Source organism: Bos mutus, chromosome 6 (genome assembly GCF_027580195.1).
Source record: "Bos mutus isolate GX-2022 chromosome 6, NWIPB_WYAK_1.1, whole genome shotgun sequence".
Taxonomy (NCBI): Eukaryota; Metazoa; Chordata; class Mammalia; order Artiodactyla; family Bovidae; genus Bos; species Bos mutus.
Window position 1 is genome coordinate 85236935 of NC_091622.1, and position 24304 is coordinate 85261238.

Sequence of the window (24304 nt, forward strand, 5' to 3'; positions counted from 1 at the left end):
ATATGTCAAAAAGTCATTAGAATAACTTTATTTCACTTTTCAGTTCTTTGTTTGTGCACTGGAAAAGTTGCATTGATACGTAGTCAGCAAACCTTGGGGACTTATATGTGGTCATAGTATTAGAGATTGAGCTGGAGGGGATCTTAGAAATCAAATCTTCTTAGTTAAAAATCTCGTTTGGTGGTTATTCTGTCAGGTTCAGTGATGTTCAGTGACTTGCTCAAGGTTCAGAAGCCTGTCCCAGGCTGAGCTGGGATCAGCAGGCTTCTGAGCTGGGATCAGCAGGCTTCTTGTCCCCACCACAGTGTTCTTTTCACCTGCCAATTCTTCCCCTTATGAGGGAGGCAGGCTCCAGGTTTTGGCTCACCTGAAATCTGATTTTAAAAAGATTTCTGTTGTTTTTTGCATTTCTGATATGATTCTCCATAAGATTTAAGAAGAATTGTAAAAAAAATATATGGCATTTTGGTATAAACATCATTATTTTTCATCACTGTATCTTTATGTCTGGAATAGTACCTGACATAGCAAGTAGTCATTGAATAAGTGGATAAATTAATAAATAATTTAGCTATTTATACACAGGGTCAATTATGCCACTAATTTGGTATGCCCAAATGAGCCTCCACAATTTAGAAATTAAGATTTTACATTTCCTTCTCCAGGTTTTACATTTTGTTGTGTTAATTTCTTCTTGTAAAGAACTCATCGTATTCAAATCCATGTGTTTCTCAATGAATCTACTTTTATCAGTCTTCATTGCCCTTTTCTAATTATCTGAAGATAATTTAATACATAATTAATGAGGAAATGTGTGATTATAAGGAGAGTAAAACTGTTATTAATTAGCTTCTTGTCTATCTCACAGGACAAAGTAAACATGAAGTTCTTCATCTTTACCTGCCTTTTGGCTGTTGCCCTTGCAAAGAATGTAAGTATAATAAGATACAGATGAGAATATATTATGTAAATATAAGAATATTAAATTGTTTATAAGGATAATGTCAGGGGTAGACAGCAGGGAATAGAGAGGGAGTGTATAAACTTTGAAACCTATAATCAAAGACGGCCTTGGCCCTGCCTTATGTAAGTTATGAAGATGGACAAAAATACCACTTCTAAAGTGTTCTCCTCCTACGATTGGAAAGAGTTTTAGTTCAAAGTTAAAAAACGTACACTTTCTTCCGTAAACATTTGAATTTATTGGGGAAATATTTTCACTCCAAGAATCACTTCTTAAAAGTAAGAAACATGGAACCATAACAAGGACTTCTTTTAAAGTTCAGGAGAGTCACAGAGAAAATGTAGATTCCCAAACCGTCTCAAGCATATGTCAGAATTTCATCATTCTTGACTGCAGAAGCTCAGCAACAAGGATCCTTTGCAAATGATGTGTTGAATAGTGCTAACTTTAGGAGTTGGGCTTCCCAGGTGGCTCAGTGGTAAAGAACCCACCTGCAATGCAGGAGACTCCAGCTCCATCCCTGAGTCAGGAAGATCCCATGGAGAAGGAAATGGCAACCCACTCCAGTATTCTTGCCTGGAGAATTCCTTGAACAGAAGAGCTTGGCAGGCTACAGGCCGTGAGTTGCAAAGAGTCAAACACAACTGAGAGACTAAACAGCAACACTTTGAAAATGACTTGCCAGATAACCTAATGCAAAGTCAACCCTTCATTTCTCAAAGCAACATCTTCTAGTGAGAATGTTACAGAAATATTCATATCATACAATGATAAAGAAGGACTAGATGCTTCACATGAAGCGCTTTGAAGATACAGGCTTGTAATCTGTTAGCTCCCTCAGGAGCAACTGGGCTTCTTCCCTTACCCTGCAGTGTGTGCTGCCAACACCTCTCCCATGCCCAGTTCTCACTCAGTTCAGATTGGGCTTTTCTTGTGGCTCAGTTGCTAAAGAATCCGCCTGCAGTGCTGGAGACCTGGGTTCGATACCAAGGTTGGGAAGATCCCCTTGAGAAGGGAAAGACTAACCACTCCAGTATTCTGACCCGGAGAATTCCATGGACTACACAGTCCAGAGGGTCGCAGAGTCAGATGCTTTCATTCACTTTCACTTTTCAGATGTACGGTATCGTCAGGGTGACCAGAGTTCTTTGCTTCCTTTCCATTTCCACACCTCACACATCAATCTTGAAAACTTTGTTAGTCTCTAAAGCCAAGCCAAGAGCTTAGCTACAGTAAGAATTCCTGTTAGATGAATATAAGATAAAATAAGCTTCAGTGGTCAGTTTTACACCAAGTTTCATTGTTTCTTATTTATAATCTCCTAGTCTTAATTACTCTTCTCTGTAAATCAGTAATTGTCCTCAGTCTTTCCCTTAAGAGTAACTAAATCTAGCAATTAACAAAAACTAAATAAAACAAAATATCATGGTATTATAAACATTTTAAGATTCTGTAGCTCATGTGCACATAAATTATATTTTAAACTGTAATAGGGTAAACTAAGAACCCAACACTTCCTAAAAGCAAGAACTACATTAAGCTATAAAAAGGATTTGTTTGACATACAAAATGATTTGCTGGTAATATTATAGGATATAATGTTATAATAATAATGAAAAAATTCAACTAAACATCATACATTTCCAGAAACAAATTCCTAAAAGTCTCTTGCCATCAAAACAAACAGGAATAATGATAAAAACAAAACAAAATAGTGAGATACCTTGGCATTTTAAATCTACCATAAAACTGAGAACTGTATTTGCTTTTGTTTGTAGACGATGGAACATGTCTCCTCCAGTGAGGTAAGATACTTTAGTATCAACAGAAAATCTTTTAGGTTAGTAAAAACAGAATATGACCTAAACTATTGTCTTTAAAATAATTTTTCTCCAGTGAGTCTAGAACTGTAGAATTAGAGAAAACTGGAAGTGCGACCATAACGAAAAGGTATATAGAGAGGAATAAAGACCAAAAATCTTCACATTCAAGTCACCAAGATTAGATTAGTGCATTTTTTTCTGAAGATGTCTCAGTATTAATGAGGTATGTTCACAAGTCATGATGAATATTTTGGGAGTACAGTGACAGGGATCCATTCTATGTTTCTGCAAAAAGGACTAAAGCTCTTCTGGAGCCATATTCCATGCTACTTCCTAAATGACTTCCCAGCTATGGGTACATAATAGGTTCCCACCGTTACCTCCAGTGTCACCTAAGCAGTTTCTTGTTTTCCTGTGATGTGTTTAATCTCTCTTCAAGAGACAGAAAAAAATGTGATAATAATAATATGAAAAAAACACTGAAAATTGTACAGAGGAAATAGAAAACCTATTTTTTCTTCCCTGTGGATGATACTTAGTAAAGTTTTTGATTCAGATATTCATAACCCAAAGCACAACGCAAAATGAGTTAGGTATATGAAATATAATAGTTATGTAGAGGGTGTGAAACATCAGTTAATTTTGTTCAGTAATTCAGGAAAAGACTAATATGTTATCTACTCCATAGATAATGGTTGTAGATCGATATATTATTAAGCTAATATGAATTCAATTTAGGTAAATGAGTAATGTTGTCTTTCTTTTTCTAAGGAATCTATCATCTCCCAGGAAGTAAGTACCAAATTCTTAAGTCAAATATAATATATTTTAACTTTCTTTATTTAATCAAAGTTATAAAATAAATTTATTTATTTTGTAGACATATAAGCAGGAAAAGAATATGGCCATTAATCCCAGCAAGGTAAAGTTTGATTACTTTAGACTATTAATCTTTCACTGATGAGACAGCTTTTCTATCAAACATCGATCTCTTTCTCATTCAGTCAAAAAGAGAATTATGATTGTGATTGTGAAAATGGTGATGTTTTCATTGTTTTGTTTAAATGCTATATACTAATGAAAGGAATTCTGGGAAAAGATTTGAGAGCCATTTTTGAGCCACAATGTTAAAGCAGAATATCTTTGAAAGAATTTCTTGTTAAAGATTCATCATCTTTACTTTTCTTCCTTAATTCTGTACTCTTTTGTTCACAAAATCATATTTTCTTTGCTATAACTGTATGCTCAAGATGTATGTATTACACTACATTTCAATAAATGTTATATCCTTTTGGCTTTGTTTTCTTTTAGGAGAACCTTTGCTCCACATTCTGCAAGGTATACAGATTTCACATCTGTAGCATAACGTGAAGTAAAATATTATAGTATTTGAACTACACTGAAATTAACCTCTATTTGGAAAATATATTTCAAATCAATCAAACTTGAAAACCAAGATTATCTTTAAACAATGAGACCAAAATTAGTCTTCTCAATTCTATGACTAAATTAAATGAAGAAAATATATCTTTGCATGAATCAACTAACACATTTGATTCCCAGAATCTATGAAGAATGAAGAACTTATCTTTTAGTGTTTTTCAGTATCAAACTTATTTTATTCTTTTTTAAAATTCTTTTTCTGTTGCAATATTTTCTTAAAACTGACTCAATCAATTTATTATAGAAACAATACATATTTGCTTCCTAAAGCATGTCAGTTGGCCTAGTGATGTATTTTTCCTAATACACAATAAGAAATGACTATTAAAATGAGAAAGAAAAACCTATCCATGCCCTGCCTAAAGGTATCTTGTATATTCATTCATTCACTTGATAAATCTTTTATTCAACAAGAACTATGTCCCCAACATTATCTCAGTCTGTAGGAATACAATAATAATTATGAGACTCGCTGCGGATACAACAATAAGCACAGTAAACAAAAATAAATACCACTGTCATCAAATAGGAAATTCTTTTATAACTTATACAAAACTCATACAATGAAAGCGAATCCAGTCTAATGCATCTCTTACTGAGAGAGAAATTTTTCCTTTTATATTCAGGAGAAATTAGTATAGCAATGCTGTGGGGAAATACATCTAATTATTTTTCTTCTCTCTTTAAGGAAGTTGTAAGGAACGCAAATGAAGAGGTGAGAAATTTTTATACATTTGAACATTTTTTGTTCATATTACCAATATGTAATATTCTAAAAAACATGTTTAAATTTCCTTTTTTAGTAAACTGAAAAATGATTTATAAGTTGCTTCAAAATGACAGTTTTTCCCTGTCCACTTGAGTAATGTCCACCTAAATCACTGTGTATTCTCTTGAGCCACTTACATTTAAATATATGATCATTTTTATCTCTTCCACTTATTTGCTAAAGGTGATTAAAAACAAGCAGCCAAGAAGCCTGGTTGCATTGCTTTTATTTTAATCCTTTTAACTTATCATACTAATGATCATGTTTGTAATAAGAGACATATCCTGAGTAAATATTAACATGCAAAGAATAATGTTTGCATTTCTTCTGGTAACCAGATTTATATTGTATATATTATTTTTTTCAAGGAATATTCTATCGGCTCATCTAGTGAGGTAAGAGACCTTTTCTTTTAACATCAAATAGCAAGTTCATCCAAAATAGATTTTCAGCAGTGTGTAATAATTTGTTGTTAACATCGCAAATAGGGTGAGCAATGGAGAAATCATTTACCCAAACTTAATGTCATACTGGGGAGACTGGGAAGTGACTATCTACACCCTGGTGTACATAGGTGTTCTTTCACAGAGATATCAAATATCTGACGCCAGAGGAAAGAAGTAAAGACATGCTCTGGTATTGATAGAAATAGCCAAGCAATGAGTACAATGAGGAAAGCTGTCTGGGAAAGGGAGAACCATAGCCTTGGCTCAGAGCCTTGAGGCACAGCCTGAAGACTTCCTACTTAACATCTAGGAAGCCTGCTTTAGTGTTTTTCTAGGCCACGGGTCTGTCTGGAATGGAGAGCCAATGGCCTCCTATAGATACCAATGTGTCATCTAGAAAGGGTATGCTGGATTCAGTTTGCCACATCTCACTAGGCCGACTTTGTAACCTTGTTTGTCACCTGTCTACACTGCTTAAGCATTTGATATTGAATGAATAATGTAGAGTTGATGAAAACTTTAAAATTAAACATGTTTTCAGTCACATGTTATTTCTTTGAAACTGAGGACTCTGAATTTTCAATTTATTGAATCTCTAATAAACACTGTAACTCCAATATTTTGGCCACCTCATGCGAAGACTTGACTCATTGGGAAAGACCCTGCTGCTGGGAGGGACTAGGGGCTGGAGGAGAAGGGGACGACAGAGGATGAGATGGCTGGATGGCATCACCGATTCTATGGACATGAGTTTGGGTAAACTCCGGGAGTTGGTGATGGACAGGGAGGCCTGGTGTGCTGCGATTCATGGGGTCGCAAAGAGTCGGACCCGACTGAGCTACTAAACTGAACTGAACTGAATAAATACTGTAATTTCTCAGTAGTAGTAGCTTGGATTCTAAATATACTTAATGAATTGCCCTTTCTACTCTAGTACAATGCTAAGACTAAATCATGAAAGTTAAGTTAATCCTCCTTTTCTTCCCCTGAAGGAATCTGCTGAAGTTGCCACAGAGGTAACTAATTTTCATTCAAATAAAATGAAATTCATATCGCCCAGATTTGTTTTCTTTTTGTATATTTTTATAACAAGTGTTTTGTTTTCTTAACAGGAAGTTAAGATTACTGTGGACGATAAGCACTACCAGAAAGCACTGGTAAAGTTCTCATACAAATTATAACTTCAAGTAAACAGTCATCGTACCACTGCTTCTTCTCAAATGTTCACATAACTATTCCATCCCAGTTACAGAAAATTTTATGTTACTAAACAACCCTTGTTAGGTAAATTTGCCATGTTGTATAAATTATCTAATTAAATAAAGTTCTAAGAAACTTGGTTCTTCTATAATCTACTTTTGACACATAGAGAAGATTCAATACTGGAATAAATATTGATAATTTTCTTTCTCTCTAGAATGAAATCAATCAGTTTTATCAGAAGTTCCCCCAGTATCTCCAGTATCTGTATCAAGGTCCAATTGTTTTGAACCCATGGGATCAGGTTAAGAGAAATGCTGTTCCCATTACTCCCACTCTGGTGAGTGCTGCTTTTTTATATGTTGTTTCTTGTTTATTTGTTTTTCTTTTTGTTTTTGGTGAGGGATGAGTTCAGGATAAAGATTTGTAAAATGTCTAAAGATAAAATGTCCCAAAGAGACAAGTTTTAACTTAGAAAGTAGAACAACTGTAAAAATCTTATAGTCCAGAAATTAAATCACAAACAAAAAATAGCTCAAGTAAAGTAACAAATAACAATAGCAACCAAAGTGACAAATAAGTAATTTAATTTAAATTGAACATACCTGTCTTAAGAGTATGCTTCTATATCATTTTGCTTGGCTTCTCAAACAATTCTCTAAGAGGAGATAGTAATCATTAATTTCATGTAACAAAAAGATTGCTTTGTTAAGAAAATATAAAGAAATGAAGTAATTTACCTAGGTTCCAGGTTCTCTCTACCACTTTCTTTCATAAAACAGTCTGTTTTAAGGAATGTTTTCTCATATGAGGAATAAATAATGAAAGTTTTCATGGTCCTTTTTTTTTTTTTTTTTGGTTATAGAACAGAGAGCAGCTCTCCACCAGTGAGGTAAGGCATTTACCTCCAAAGGCAATAATCTGATAACTAGTAAGATATTATTGACTTATTATACACTGTACTAGACAGTCTTTGATGTAGTTGCTTAAGCAATAAATCTGGATTTACATAAAAATTGAAAAAATCTTTCCGATTGAAAAACTGGAACTTTAGATCCCTAAGAAAAATCTGGGGAAGGCAGAACAAAAATGTACACATTGAAGGATACAAAGATTGGATCTGTGCTAGTATACTTTGTCAAAATGCTATTACTACTTCTCTTTTTATAACTCACCATTAATATTGCTATCACACCATGAGACCTGGTATAGATCTTAAATTTTAGAAACAGAGTGGGAGAAATCCAATGTATTATTCTGAAATAAGAACTCAAATTAATTCACATCCATATAAATTGCTGTTATCCAAGTGTCTTCCTGCACATCACACATAATTAAACACATTTTCACATCACACAAGAAATTGCCTAGTTTTATTCCTACTTCATAACGAATAAAATATTTGAGAAAAGAGAAATAGAAATTTCATGCTGCTAAGTCACTTCAGTCATGTCCGACTCTGTGCGACCCCACAGACGGCAGCCCACCAGGCTCCCTGGTCCCTGGGATTCTCCAGGCAAGAACACTGGAGTGGGTTGCCATTTCCTTCTCCAATGCATGAAAGTGAAAAGTGAAAGTGAAGTCGCTCAGTCGTGTCCGACTCCTAGCGACCCCATGGACTGTAGCCCACCAGGCCCCTCCGTCCATGGGATTTTCCAGGCAAGAGCACTGGAGTGGGGTGCCATCGCCTTCTCCGAAATTTCATAAGTAAGACTAAAATGTATCATTTCAATTTTTTCTTAAGGTATCTGCCAACTCCTCTCAGGAAGCAAGTCAAAACCACTTACATTAAATACAGTTAAGAAATTACTTTTTATGTTGTTAGTTATAAAATATTATTTATTTGCATAAATATAATCAGGAGACAATGTGGTTATGCATACCAGTCAGATAAAATGTATTTATGTATTTATTGATTCATTGATGAGATATGTCATTCATCATTCACTTAAGAAATATGCATTTAGCCAGCATTATGCCCTTTACATTATGTTAGATTCTTGGGATACAACAGTGATTTACAAAGCAATAAAAATAAATTGAATTATTCTTTATAAAAGAGGAGTATTTCTAAATATAGTCAAAAGGAAATTATGTATAGACAATACAGTGGGAATTAAATGTCTAATTCTTTTATTTTTTAAGGAAAATTCAAAGAAGACCGTTGACATGGTAAGATATTATTTCTATAGAAGCTATTTTAATTAATATTTTCAAAATCTAATATCAATAATTAGGCTTATCTGAAACATTCTGCTTTTAATAAAATAGAGTTATATTTGTAAGTTATTTAAAAATATTATATTTCTCCAGCACTTAACTCTGTTCCTCTCAATTGTCTTGAATTCTTTCAATTAAGGCCTTCCATGTGAACAAGACTTTTCTATATCACAAAAGTTTTATATTATTTCCACTGCTTCTTTCTTTTTTTAATCAAATTTTTACTATTTTTGAACTAGATATTTTACTTCAATTCTTTTTTACCTATTATACTATTATTCTTTTTGTAAAATGAGAAAGAACTAAAACTCCACAAATGTTAAAATTATACTGCTAAAAATTCAATTGTCTTGGTCCCCAAATTTTGACTATTTTTTTATTTCTCCCAGAATCTTCTAATAGTTCATCCAGTGAGAAAATATATACTTTTAAAATAAACAACCAACTAGCTTATTGCACTTTTCTGCTGTTAATTATTTTAAGCACATTAGGTATTTGCTAATACTTAATTTTTTAACAGAGCCACATCAAAATAGCCAATAAAATAAAGAAAAACACATGTAAGAAAAATACACAGATTCAGAGTCATTTTAGAGATCTGAAAGGAAGTACATCCAAAGGGTTGAGTAGCTGTTCTAGCCATGCTTTTAACAATGTTCAGCTGGACCCTGATTCATTAATAACAGGCATTTTTCAAATAAGCCAATGCCAAATAAACATCCTGTCAACTGCCTTCACCATAGTTCTACCCTGAATCTCTCTGGTTGTTTAGGGGGTTGAATACTGGATTGGGTTATGAGTTGTGTAAATCACAGTTACAAGAACACTTGCTGTGTTAGAATGAGTCTAGTGGAAAAACGCAATGGGAAGACATCCCAGGAGAGGATGAAACATGGATTGTGGCCCACAGTCTTATGGCCTGAGGCACAGTCCAACATCAACCTCATTGAGAGCTTTAGGAGCATGCCTTACCTTTTCTTTCAATTTGGGAGTCCATACTCATTAAAAAGGGCTTCCCAGATGGCGCTAGCGCTAAAGAACCAGCCTGCCAATGCAGGAGACAAGAAACACAGATTTGATTACTGGGTTGAGAAGATTGACTGAAGAAGGGTATGGCAACCCATTCCAGTATTCTTGCCTGGAGTATCCCATGGACAGAGGAGTCTGGCAGGCTATAGTCCATAGAGTTGCAAAGAGTCACATAGGACTGAAGTGACTTAGCACGCAGGGAGGCACAGCCATTAAAAAAACAATGGTCTTCCCAGAAAGGATATGCAAGCTCTGCTACATACCTCAAGAGCCTGCTTTGTTTTAGTTTTCCCTCCTTCTCTCCCTCTCTCCTCTACTCCCTTGCTTTGCATCTGCTATACTCGATGAGAATTTGACATTATATGAAAAATATACGTAAATGGAAACTCAAAACATACTTTCAGTCAATTGTCATATGGACACAGAGAATGCTCTGATAATGCATATTCAAACTCATTAAATTCATAATAAATTTCTATAAAATAGCACTTTGTTACTTGATAGCAGTGATTTAGCCTTGAATTGTTAAAAATAATTAGCTCTAGTTCTCTACTGTAATGATGCAGACAAAATTACTGGTGGGCTATTCAAGTAAAGCTGATTTTCATTTTTTTTTTCCATAAGGAATCAACAGAAGTATTCACTAAGGTAAGTAATTTCTCTTCAAACAAAATTAATTACATGCTATCCTATAATATTTGCTTTTGTATTTATTGCAGTTTATTTTTATTATTAACAGAAAACTAAACTGACTGAAGAAGAAAAGAATCGCCTAAATTTTCTGGTAAGTTTTTATACAAACATTTGAGCACACTCAGACTCAGCTTGGATACCACTGAACCACAATCCTCTCAACAACAACAAAGCAAAACAAAAAAACTCACATTTTTTTAAACAAATTCTAATTTCTATAAGTCTTCCTTATACTTTATGAAAACTATTGCAAAAACATTCTCCCATTGTAGCAACTGTACTATTGCCACGTATCCACCCAACCCGTCATTCTAAAAACTCACTGACTTTTCATTTTGTAAAAATAGGAAATTATCCCGAAGACAGGTACCACTGTGTTTAATCTCTATAATAATCTATAGTTGTACCCATATAAATGGTTCAAAATAGAACACAGAGGAGAGGGATATTTAATTACAGAATGCTGCTGCTGCTGCTGCTGCTGCTAAGTCGCTTCAGTCGTGTCCGACTCTGTGCGATCCCATAGACGGCAGCCCACCAGGCTCCCCTGTCCCTGGGATTCTCCAGGCAAGAACACTGGAGTGGGTGGCCATTTCCTTCTCCAATGCATGAAAGTGAAAAGTGAAAGTGAAGTCGCTCAGTCGTGTCCGACTCTAGTGATCCCATCTACTGCAGCCTACCAGGCTCCTCCGTCCATGGGATTTTCTAGGCAAAAGTACTGGAGTGGGGTGCCATTGCCTTCTCTGAATTACAGAATAGGTGACAGGCAATATATTATCATTTACTTCTATAAAATAAATGACACTCAGAGATTAACAATTGGCTCAGTGTTGCAGATTCTACTGAGTTAAATCACACATTCTATATGACTCTAAGGACCAAGGTATTTCCACGAGGTATGGAAAAGAAGCTGCAATCTAAGACACTGTTAAGAAATTATCCCCTTGCCTTCTTACACAAATATTTTTTTTCTTTTTTTCCCACTTAAGCATTTTGGCACTAGAGATTGAAATAACCAAAGAATATTTTTAAACCTACCATTTATTTTATAAAAGTAAACATAATTTTATATGAATAAACTTTACTTTGCTTAAGTCTGTTTGGTATCATTTAGAATTTATCCAAGTAAAACTTTATTTGGTTAGGTCCAGGTGTTCTGACACATGGGATAATGGAATAATTATAATTTTCCTAGAAAAAAATCAGCCAGCGTTACCAGAAATTCGCCTTGCCCCAGTATCTCAAGACTGTTTATCAGCATCAGAAAGCTATGAAGCCATGGATTCAACCTAAGACAAAGGTTATTCCCTATGTGGTGAGTTCTCCCTTTTATTTTTAATTTTAAAATTGAGTTGTCTTTTGTAATAAAAATAAGATAGGGAAATGAAATATGGAAATAAAATTCTAAGTTCTAAAGTAAAAGCTAAAACAAAATTAAATGAATGTTCTAGGCTGGAAATTGAATTATAAATCATATAGGATGAATAGAGCTACAATAAGCAGAGAGAATTAACATGATACATTGTGCTTGCACTGGATTTAAATTTCATAAGTATTTGCTTATTTCAGTTGATTCTAGAGCATTTCCTGAAGGTGGGTCAGCATAGAAAATATTACTTCCATTTCACAAAAGTATCTGAAATTCCAAAAAGTAGCCCGACCAAACTCTAATTAACATTTCTCCTTTGTTTCATTTTTTAAAAAATGTGACTGAGGAAATGTATTTTAACATAAGGAATAAGGGAGAGAGCAGGAAATTGAACCTAGAGAACCAAGAATTTAATATAAAAATATAAGATTGGAATCCAGAAGACCGGACATAAATGAACTTTTGATTTGGGGCAAGTCGCTTCATTTATATGGATTTTTAAATATGATTTACTTCATTGGATATACATATAGCATTTAAAGATATCTTCCCCATGATTAGAGAAAATAAGAATTTAGTATCTGTAGTTTGAATATAATGTGCCAAAATTTTTTCTAAATATTTCCACAGAGTTGTAAATATTCTTTTTGTTTGTTATTATAAGCAGTTAGCTAAAACATGTTATTTCTTTCTCTTTTAAAGAGGTACCTTTAAGATTCTGGAATTAACTGCTTCTACCTGGTTATGGTAAGTAGCTTTAGTCTTATAATTTAAACAATAATTGGGATTTTTGTGTGAAGGATGACTAATATTAAGTAATATACATGCATGTTAAATTGCTTCAGTCATGCCTGACTCTGTGTGATCCTATCGACTATAGCCCACCAGGCTCCTCTTCCATGGTATTCTCCAGGCAAGAATACTAGAGTGGGTTGCCATGCCCTCTTCCAAGGAATCTTCCTGATCCAGGGATCGAACCCATGTCTCTTACATCTCCTGCATTGGCAGGCAGGTTCTTAACAGTAATGCCGTATGGGAAGTATATAGCTTCAACTTTAAGTCATACTTGGTTTATGAAATATTTTAAATTTTGCTTATACCTCCTGGATTCACAAATGTAAGTGATCTGTATATTTGCATGCATTTTATAAATATTTTGAAAATAAATTATAGAGAAGGTTCTCTATAGCTGATGATAAATTCAGTCAGAAGCAAGAGTTCTGGGTGGAAATTGTCACAAGCATAATGGTCACAGGGATGTTAACCTGTCACCTTAGAGCTCAGACCCAGAATTTCAGTTTGGTGAAAGATATGCACTACAGTTTTCGTACACGAGTTAGCTTAAAACAAGCATTATTTTCTCTGGAAAAAATCATTATTTTTTTAAACACATAAAACCTACTTCTCCTAGTGATTCTCTTTGACATTTTAAACATTGCCTGAAAACCATGATGAACAGTCATGGAAACAAGTATACATCAATGTTGCTTTTTTGTGTAGTCACTTTTTCCTTGATATTGTCCTTGCAGTATATAAGTCATCTCCAATCTCAGCATTCTGTCTCACTCAAGATTTCTTGTTCTTTGTATGTGTTCTGCAATGGGACAAAGTAGGTTTCAGAAAAACCAGTAGTAACAGTGGTAGTAATTTATTGGCCTTGCAATGCTTGTCACAATCCTAAGCCCTTTGCCTATATTAAATTTCATGTTCACAAAAACCTACATCAGATCAGATCAGTCGCTCAGTCGTGTCCAACTCTTTGTGAGCCCATGAATCGCAGCACGCCAGGCCTCCCTGTCCATCACCAACTCCCGGAGTTCACCAAGACTCACGTCCATCAAGTTAGTGATGCCATCCAGCCATCTCATCCTCTGGCGTCCCTTTCTCCTTCTGCCCCCAATCCCTCCCAGCATCAGAGTCTTTTCCAATGAGTCAACTCTTCACATGAGGTGGCCAAAGTACTGGAGTTTCAGCTTTAGCATCATTCCTTCCAAAGAAATCCCAGGGCTGATCTCTTTCAGAATGGACTGGTTGGATCTCCTTGCAGTCCAAGGGACTCTCAAGAGTCTTCTCCAACACCACAGTTCAAAAGCATCAAATCTTCGGTGCTCAGCCTTCTTCACAGTCCAACTCTCACATCCATACATGACCACAGGAAAAACCATAGCCTTGACTAGATGGACCTTTGCTGGCAAAGTAATGTCTCTGCTTTTGAATATGCTATCTAGGTTGGTCATAACTTTCCTTCCAAGGAGTAAGTGTCTTTTAATTTCATGGCTGCAGTCACCATCTGCAGTGATTTTGGAACCCAGAAAAATAAAGTCTGACACTATTTCCACTGTTTGCTCATCTATTTCCCATGAAGTGGTGGGACCGGATGCCATGATCTTCGTTTTCTGAATGTTGGGCTTTAAGCCAACTTCTTCACTCTCCACTTTCACTTTCATCAAGAGGCTTTTGAGTTCCTCTTCACTTTCTGTCATAAGGGTGGTGTCATCTGCATATCTGAGGTTCTTGATATTTCTCCAGGAAATCTTGATTCCAGTTTGTGTCTCTTCCAGTCCAGCGTTTCTCATGATGTACTCTGCGTAGAAGTTAAATAAACAGAGTGACAATATACAGCCTTGACGAACTCCTTTTCCTATTTGGAACCAGTCTGTTGTTCCATGTCCAGTTCTAACTGTTGCTTCCTGATCTGCATACAAATTTCTTAAGAGGCAGATCAGGTGGTCTGGTATTCCCATATCTTGAAGAATTTTCCACAGTTTATTGTGATCCACACAGTCAAAGGCTTTGGCATATTCAATAAAGCAGAAATAGATGTTTTTCTGGAACTCTCTTGCTTTTTCTATGATCCAGCGGATCTTGGCAATTTGAACTCTGGTTCCTCTGCCTTTTCTAAAACCAGCTTGAACATCAGGACATTCACGGTTCACATATTGCTAAAGCCTGGCTTGGAGAATTTTGAGCATTACTTTACTAGCATGTGAGATGAGTGCAATTGTGCGGTAGTTTGAGCATTCTTTGGCATTGCCTTTCTTTGGGATTGGAATGAAAACTGACCTTTTCCAGTCTTGTGGCCACTGCTGAGTTGTCCAAATTTGCTGGCATATTGAGTGTAGCACTTTCACAGCATCATCTTTCAGGATTTGGAATAGCTCAACTGGAATTCCATCACCTCCACTACCTTTGTTTGTAGTGATGCTTCCTAAGGCCCACTTGACTTCACATTCCAGGATGTCTGGCTCTAGGTCAGTGATCACACCATCGTGATTATCTGGGTCGTGAAGATTTTTTTTGTACAGTTCTTCTGTGTATTCTTGCCATCTCTTCTTAATATCTTCTGCTTCTGTTAGGTCCATACCATTTCTGTCCTTTATCGAGCTCATCTTTGCATGAAATGTTCCTTTGCTATCTCTGATTTTCTTACAGATATCTCTAGTCTTTCCCATTCTGTTGTTTTCCTCTATTTCTTTGCATTGATCACTGAAGAAATATTAAATTTCTTGTTCACAAAAACCTACATAGCCAATATTATTAGCCACGTTGAGATAAGGAAACTGCTGCTGCTGCTGCTAAGTTGCTTCCGTCGTGTCCAACTCTGTGTAACCCCAGAGACGGCAGCCCACCAGGCTCCCCCATCCCTGGGATTTTCCAGGCAAGAACACTGGAGTGGGTTGCCATTTCCTTCTCCAATGCATGAAAGGAAAAATGAAAGTGAAGTCACTCAGTCATGTCCAACTCTTCGCAACCCCATGGACTGCAGCCCTACCAGGCTCCTCCGTCCATGGGATTTTCCAGGCTAGAGTACTGGAGTGGGTGCCATTGCCTTCTCCTAAGGAAACTGAGCCCCATGGAAATTAAATAACTTGTTCATGATCATCATGTAAAAGTGGAAAAGCCAAGACTCCAACACAGATTTCCAGTTCTAGGATTCAAACACTCCACTATTAATGTCAAGCTACAAACAAAGTCCAACTAGGGGATTTTTTTAGAACACTTTTTTGGCTTTAGGTTATGTTGTCACAAACTTGATTTGCTTTGTCATATCATTTTTTCCCTCCATATGATGAAAAGGATCAGACTACTTCGCAAAATAATTTTCTGTGAAAAAAAAGAATAACCATTATGAATATGAGCTGAATATTCAGTTGTGTTTAATAAATAGCCTTTTTCACTTTGCTATCATTATTTATATACTTATTCTGCATTTAAAAACAATGATTATGTGTTCCATAATGTGAGAGACATGAAGGAGACAAGAATAAGGTACCAAACTTATCCTCATTAAGCTCTATTCTAGACAAAGTCACAGAAATGCAGTACAAGGTACCAGATGCTAAGTTAGAGACATCAGAAATATGTGGTAGTACAAAAAGATCCAGTGATGCACCAAACATAAGTCCTAAAGTAAGTCCTTTCAGATAATTAGAAATAGGCTAAGCAAAGCAATGGCAAAGGGAAAAAAAAAGGTATCAAACTGATAGAAAAATGACAAAAGAAACAGAGAAACCAAAACTGCAAGTCAGTTTTAAAGAATTTAATAATTTTAGCAATTTCTTAACGTATCAGCCCATTGTCATTTTGCATAATGATTTTGTTTTATTAAAATCTAGATTTCAATTAGGCTAAAGGGTTTTAGGTGCAGGAAGCAATAACATTTTATGTTTAATAAATTATTTAGAAAATAAGAATAATTAAATGTTCCTTCAAAGTTGCTGAAGTGTAAATATTTACCACTTTATAAATAAATATAAATATTAATACTACTTTTATTTGTTGGGTTAAAGAAACTGGCTATCAGTTTTCACTCAAACATTAAATTATTTCACAAACAGTTATTAAAATCCTACCATGTGCTAAGTTATCATATTGAACACTAGGAAATATTAATAATAGTTACAAATAATAGCATTTTGGATACATATGTATGCGTGGCTGAATCCCTTTGCTGTTCACTTGAAACTACCACAACATTGTTAATCAAATATATCCCAATACAAAATAAATTTTAAAGTTTGAAAAAAAATAATAACATTCTGCTAAACTAGTATGGATGAGTATGTGTGGGTTCTGTATATAGACATACATTATTTCTTGAATATAGATCAATAGGTAATGTAGTATTCTGTTTTCCTTTTCAGGTTGGACTGGAAAATCTATCTTCTACAGTTTCATATCTACCACTTTACTTCATACAACCAGCATGTTTGGAGTGGCGCATCAATAAGACAAATCGCAGAGTATTTCCTGAATTATTTATACTCTCCCTGTTAGTTTATATTGAATATACTGGGTTTATATGGTGGTTTCATACAAACTTAGCTGATGATTATTTAAAATCCTTTCCCTACTCTTTCTGAGTTATAGAAATATTTTTCTTTCCCTCTGAAAATAAAATTTCAAGTGCATTCTTTGGTGTGTAATCATCATTTCCATCGTTCATACTGGCCCATGAGGCTGTGGATTATAATATTGTTTATTGTTTAGTTGCTAAGTCATGTTCAACTCTTTGAGACCCCATGACCCACCAGGCTCCTCTGTCCATGGGATTTCCCAGGCAAGAATACCGGAGTGGGTAACCATTTCCTTCTCCAGGGGATCTTTCTGACCCAGGGATTAAACCCTGGTCTCCTGAATTGCAGGTAAATTCTTTTCTGCTGAGCCACCGGGGAAGGCTTCATGGATTATAATATAAAGAGTCTTATAATATAAAAAAGTCCTAGCAGTAACTCTGAACCACCTTGACTACCATCAAAAGAACCATACACTTTCTGAGTAATTCAATTTTATTTCTCATAAATATTACTTATTATATTCTCCAACCACAGCTAGGTTTACAGTATTATTAAATCATCAGTCTACCTCTTTTTTTTTTTTTTTTTTTTTTTAACTTTGTGCTCATCATCTGCCACAGTATTAACCCCAAACGTTCACCAGCGGCTTCAGTCCTCCTGTCTCTGGTCACCTTGTCACACTAAAGTAGGGAGTCAGGCATTGGAAACATAAACCTTCCAAAGCCCCCTATTAATGGTATTAACAACTGGAGAAATAGCAAAAACAAATGGATTCATGCATGGAACATAAGAAAACTCTAGAAGGGTGACATATCCAAAGAAGACAGACGGATAGGGAACTTAAAGGAAAGTGAATTAAAGAGGAAAGAATAAAGATGAAAGCTATTTGAGCTTAGAAATTTCTGTGAAATATTTGCTTGTGATGGGAAGACATTGGAGGAGTTTTCATAAGCAAGTGACATTATATGATATGTATCTTTGATGAAAAGATTTGAAAATTGGAGATTTCTTTGATTCAGTAGACTACTCCTGTCCTTTAACCTTCTCATTGTACTCCATTCTATCCAAGCCCTCTTAACCCCACTTTTTTTCCTATTCAGGCTGAACACTGAAGGGTTTCTCAGAAGAAGGGTACACATGCCATATATTTTGAAAGAGTGGAAGGGGTAGAAGCTAAGAGAATTTTACTTTGTCTTCATAGAACACTCCATCCCTTAACACTCTGAATATATTCCATTCTATTTCTTATTCTCCTCACTTCCTTTCTTACACAGCCCAGACTTAACCCTTGATTTTTTTTTAATATCATTTTGATAACTCATGTAACTCTTCTGTCCCTCTGCACTTAGTGCTACTGGAAAGCATACAACCATGAACTAAATTTCTACTGCTACTTCATGCAAAGCAGCTGAATACTAAAGTAAGTTTGTTTTTTAAACATTTCTAAACATGTTAGTCATGAAAGACTGCTTACCAATCTTTGTTGTCTTGGCATTAGAGTTAGCTGCCTTCTTCAACTCTCTCTAAACTCCTAATTATCTTACTGAAAAAAAATTACCTTTCTACTGTATTGACAAATATTGAGTTTATCAATCCTAGACACTATCCACCTCACTAGCATTACACTTCACTAACTTGATCTCAATCTGAACATAACTTTAACTGTCTCCTTCAAATCTCAAGGGCTGTGGTGATCTTTCTCTGGTTCAAAACTAATAGCTCCTCTGGTGCTTTTTAAAATTTCCCTGTACTCTATCCTGTTCAGTGTTGTTCACTGGGCAAAGTAATAAAAATGATTATAACATCTGAAACTTATTGAACAGCTTATGTGCAGACTTCCCTGGTGGCTCAGATGGTAAAGCATCTGTCTACAATGTGGGAGACCTGGGTTCAATCCCTGGGTTGGGAAGATCCCCTGGAGAAGGAAATGGCAATCCACTCCAGTACTACTGCCTGGAAAATCCCATGGATGGAGGAGCCTGGTAGGCTACAGTCCATGGGGTCGCAAAGAGTCGGACACAACTGAGCGACTTCACTTTCACTTCCACTTTCAATTATCTTTATAACTATTAACAATACTCTTATATTACTAATAACTCTTAATACTATTATACCTTATGGATGAGGAAATTTTAGCAAAAAAAAATATGTTGTCTTCAGGGGCAACATTCTATTTGGATCTATTGATATTTATGTCCTGGTGATTCTTACAATTGTCTTTATTTAGCTATTTCTTACTGGAAATACACCATTTCTTTCTCCTACACAAATATCAATGCTCTCTAGGCCTCTGGCCACAGCCACTTCTTTTCAATTTCAACATATTTTTCCTAAATCATATTGTCCACTTTAAACATTTTAATTGCCACATACAATCGGCTGATTAAAATCAGCTCCTAATTATTTAGATAAATTCAGCTCTAAATTACTGTTCCCCAAATTTAAACAGATATACCCAGTTGACTTCTAAAACCCTGTCTATATTTGTTGGCTTTCCAAATTAAAATGTAAGCAATATCAGTGGCAATGTGTAAGCAGACATCAAGTCCTCAGTAATCAAAACATTATCTGACACTTGAATGAATTCCATATATTCCGTATACTCCACACCTAATATTTTATTTGTTTTGTTGTTTTAGTCGCTAAGTCGTGTCTGACTCTTTCTGACCGCATGGACTGTAGCCTGCCAGACTTCTCTAATCATGGGATTTCCCAGGCAAGAATACTGAAGAGGGTTCCCATTTCCTTCTCCAAGGCATCTTCCGGGATCAGGAACCCAACCTGAGTCCCCCGCATGGGCAGGTGGATTCTTTACCACTGAGTCATTAAGGAAGACTGATGGTAATATTTTATTACCACAGATTAAACTGGAACACAGTATTCATTGTAGCTGCTTTTTTCAATCAACAAACAATCTTCAAGGATTTGTCAAACACTATCTAGATGCAAGTTTATATTATGGGTACAGATAGATACCTAAAGGGTCTCCTATAATTGAAAAAGACTTAAAACATATGAAAGCAGGAAAACACATTACAAAACTTTGGAGATGGATTGCATACTTATGGTAACAATAGTTAGTGACATATCTTTGTTAAGTATTTCTCTTGTAAATTAAACATCTTGACATTTCCAAGAGCATAGCAGTCAATAACAACGAATAAAGTATCCTATTTCCATTATTACAAAATAGCAAGATATGTTCTGCTCTATCTGTATTCTGGTCACCTAGCATTTGTGGATATTAGCTTGTACATAACAGAAGAGTACTCTCATGTTTATTCATGTCTATTCTTTCCACCTGTCAAACATAATCTGCAGATTTCCTAACTTGTTGACTCACAAAGTAATGGACTTAATAATACTAATTTTCAGTGTAACAGTCAGAAATAGAGGGTCAATGAAGTTTACACGTGGGCTTCCCTGGCGGCTCAGATGGTAAAGAATCCACGTGCAATGTGGGAGACCTGGGTTTGATCCCTGGGTTGGGAAGATCCCCTGAAGGAGAATTCCAACATCTATATAACTGACTCTGGTCTGATGGCTTCTTTTTATCTTCATAATTTTTTCTTGACTTTCAGTGTATCTTGTAACTCTCTTTACTGAATGTCAGACATATGTTATAGCTCAGAATAAGATGAGGAAAATATTTTATGCTTGTATATGAGCACTTTTTGTTTCTTCTTTGAGGATTTTAGTAGTGGGATTTGTATTAATTGACTCCACAGAAAGAATATTATGCACTTGAAGAAAGGATTCTCTTGCTCTGAATAAACACTGCAGCCAATATTATGACTCAAGAGTGTATCAAGCTAAATAACTTCATGTTGCTCCGATGATTACTTGAGCACTGCCAACCAGTATGATATTGTCACACGAGTGTATGTTCCTTGGTTCTTTGTCTCGTCACAACAAAGATTTGGAGCAATGGACATTAAAGCCCTTGGTGCGTCACAGCTCTCGGTCTTGGACAAACCATGTTACAGCTCTTAGGCAAATCAGTGTTACAGCTCCATTTTATTTAGAAGATAGCAGGAGAATCCAAGACTTGAAAATAAGAGAGTGGAGGAGTGCGTGGAGAGGGAGGGAGAGAGAGAGAGTGAGGTGGGAGGGCGGGGGCATGCACGCGGGAGAGAGTCCGTGAGAAAGTGCTTTGGCTCCTCCTTTTATATGTTTTTTTTCTCCACCTGGGCCTGCCCTATGCAAATTGGGCTTAGCCAGGAGTGCTGTTTGTTCTGCCTGAAGTTTTCACTCTGGTCCTCGGACCTTCCTTTGACCTTCCTTGTCTTTTAGCCACCGCCATTTTGGATTCCTTTTCCCTATTCTACCTACCTAACAATATCATATTGCCATTTCTTATTCAGTACTATGTATAACTGGAGATACTGTGGTCAATAATAAATTCACAGGATGGAGGGGCTCTTCTAAGTTTTAATGATTATAATTATTTTGGTAGGTAATTAATATTTGTAACACTCACAATAAACTGTGGAAAATTCTGAAAGAGATGGGAATACCAGACCACCTGACCTGCCTCTTGAGAAACCTGTATGCAGATCAGGAAGCAACAGTTAGAACAGGACATGGAACAATAGACTGGTTCCAAATTGAGAAAGGAGTACGTCAAGGCTGTATATTGCTTAATTAACTTATATGCAGAGTACATCATGAGAAACGCTGGGCTGGAGGAAGCACAAGCTGGAATCAAGATTGCTGGCAGAAATATCAATACCTCAGATATGCAGATAACACCACCCTTCTGGCAGAAAGTGAAGAAGAACTAATTAGCCTCTTGATGAAAGTGAAAGAGGAGAGTGAAAAAGTTGGCCTAAAGCTCAACATTCACAAAACTAAGATCATGGCATCCAGTCCCATCCCTTCATGGCAAATACATGGGGAAAAAGTGGAAACAGTGGCTGGCTTTATTTTTGGGGGCTCCAAAATCACTGCAGATGGTGATTGCAGCCATGAAGTTAAAAGACACTTACTCCTTGGAAGGAAAGCTATGACCAACCTAGACAGCATATTAAAAAGCAGAGACATTACTTTGCCAATAAAGGTCCGTCTAGTCAAGGCTATGGTTTTTCCAGTAGTCATTATGGATTGAGAGTTGGACTGTGAAGAAAGCTGAGTGCCAAAGAATTGATGCTTTTGAACTGTGGTGTTGGAGAAGACTCTTGAGAGTCCCTTGGACTGCAAGGAGATCCAACCAGTCCATCCTAAAGGAGATCAGTCCTGGGTGTTCATTGGAAGGACTGATGCTGAAGCTGGAACTCCAATACTTTGGCCACCTGATGAGAAGAGCTGACTCATTTGAAAAGACCCTGATGCTGGGAAAAATTGAGGGCAGGAAGAGAAGGGGACAACAGAGGATGAGATGGTTGGATGGCATCACCAACTCGATGGACATGGGTTTGGGTGGACTCCAGGAGTTGGTAATGCACAGGGAGGCCTGGCTTGCTGCGGTTCATGGGGTGGCAGAGTTGGACATACCTGAGCGACTGAACTGAACATAAGAAGAGAGACTATACTGTTAATTTTTAAACAATTTGTTTTTCAATTGTATTCTATACTTAAAATGAAATAAAGCATAAGATTCCTTCACTGCAATTACCAAGTGATGCAAAAAAATCAGATAAGTAGTGCATATTTGGTCTTCCCAGGTGGCTGCACTGGTAAAAAAAAAAACCCACCTGCCAATGCAGATTTGATCCCTGGGTCCTGGGTTGGGAAGATTCCCTGGAGGAGGGCATGACAACCCACTCCAATATTCTTACTTAGAGAATCCCATGGACAGAGGATCCTGGCTGGCCAAGGTCCATAGCGTCTAACAGAGTCAGACGTGACTGCTGTGATTCAGTACACACACACCTAATACATATTTGCAAAGTGCGTTTTGGAATTACATTTAAACTTCGCTATTTTTATGGTTCTGAAATAAGCAAGTAACTTAAAATCAAATCAGAGAATTGATAGGTTTTTATTTTTTTAGTTTTCAGTTCAGTTCAGTCTCTCAGTTGTGTCCAACTCTTTGCGACCCCATGAATTGCAGCATTTCAGGCTTCCCTGTCCATCACCAACTCCCGGAGTTCACCAAAAGCCATGCCCTTCGAGTCAGTGATGCCATCCAGCCATCTCATCCTCTGCCATCCACTTCTCCTCCTGCCTCCAATCTTTCCCAGTATCAGGGTCTTTTCCAATGACTCAACTCTTCGCATGAGGTGGCCAAAGTATTGGAGTCTCAGCTTTAGCATCAGTCCTTCCAAAGAACACCCAGGACTGATCTCCTTTAAGATGGACTGGTTGGATCTCCTTGCAGTCCAAGGGACTCTCAAGAGTCTTCTCCAACACCACAGTTCAAAAGCATCAATTCTTCGGTGCTCAGCCTTCTTCACAGTCCAACTCTCACATCCATACATGACCGCTGGAAAAACCACAGCCTTAACTAGACGGACCTTCGTTGGCAAAGTAATGTCTCTGCTTTTGAATATGCCATCTAGGTTGGTCATAATTTTCCTTCGAAGGAGTAAGCATCTTTTAATTTCATGGCTGCAATCACCATCTGCATATCTGAGGTTATTGATATTTCTCCAGCAATCTTGATTCCAGCTTGTGCTTCTTCCAGCCCCGTGTTTCTCATGATATGCTCTGCATAGAAGTTAAATAAGCAGGGTGACAATATACAGCCTCGACATACTCCTTTTCTATTTGGAACCATTCTGTTGTTCCATGTCCAGTTCTAACTGTTGCTTCCTGACTTGCATATAGGTTTCTCAAGAGGCAGGTCAGGTGGTCTGGTATTCCCATCTCTTTCAGAATTTTCCACAGTTTATTGTGATCCACACAGTCAAAGGCTTTGACATAGTCAATAAAGCAGAGACAGATGTTTTTCTGGAACTCTCTTGCTTTTTCCATGATCTAGTGGATGTTGGCAATTTTATCTCTGGTTCCTCTGTCTTTTCTAAAACTAGCTTGAACATCTGGAAGTTCACACTTCACGTATTGCTGAAGCCTGGCTTGGAGAATTTTGAGCATTACTTTACTAGTGTGT

The 24304-nt window shown here is 36.4% G+C and overlaps 1 protein-coding gene across 1 annotated transcript in view; it reads left to right on the forward strand.

Moving 5' to 3' along the window:
• Positions 1-880: 880 nt before the first annotated feature.
• PRR27 (proline rich 27) overlaps positions 881-24304 on the forward strand; it is a 33264-nt gene continuing 9840 nt past the window's right edge. Inside the window, exons 1-15 of the mRNA XM_070371895.1 lie at positions 881-931; positions 2743-2769; positions 3559-3579; positions 3668-3709; positions 4099-4125; positions 4919-4945; positions 5368-5394; positions 6438-6461; positions 6558-6602; positions 6863-6985; positions 7511-7537; positions 8791-8817; positions 10519-10542; positions 10634-10678; positions 11783-11902. Of these exons, the coding sequence (XP_070227996.1) occupies positions 881-931; positions 2743-2769; positions 3559-3579; positions 3668-3709; positions 4099-4125; positions 4919-4945; positions 5368-5394; positions 6438-6461; positions 6558-6602; positions 6863-6985; positions 7511-7537; positions 8791-8817; positions 10519-10542; positions 10634-10678; positions 11783-11902 (657 nt within the window). The remainder of the gene's footprint in view (positions 932-2742; positions 2770-3558; positions 3580-3667; positions 3710-4098; positions 4126-4918; positions 4946-5367; positions 5395-6437; positions 6462-6557; positions 6603-6862; positions 6986-7510; positions 7538-8790; positions 8818-10518; positions 10543-10633; positions 10679-11782; positions 11903-24304) is intronic.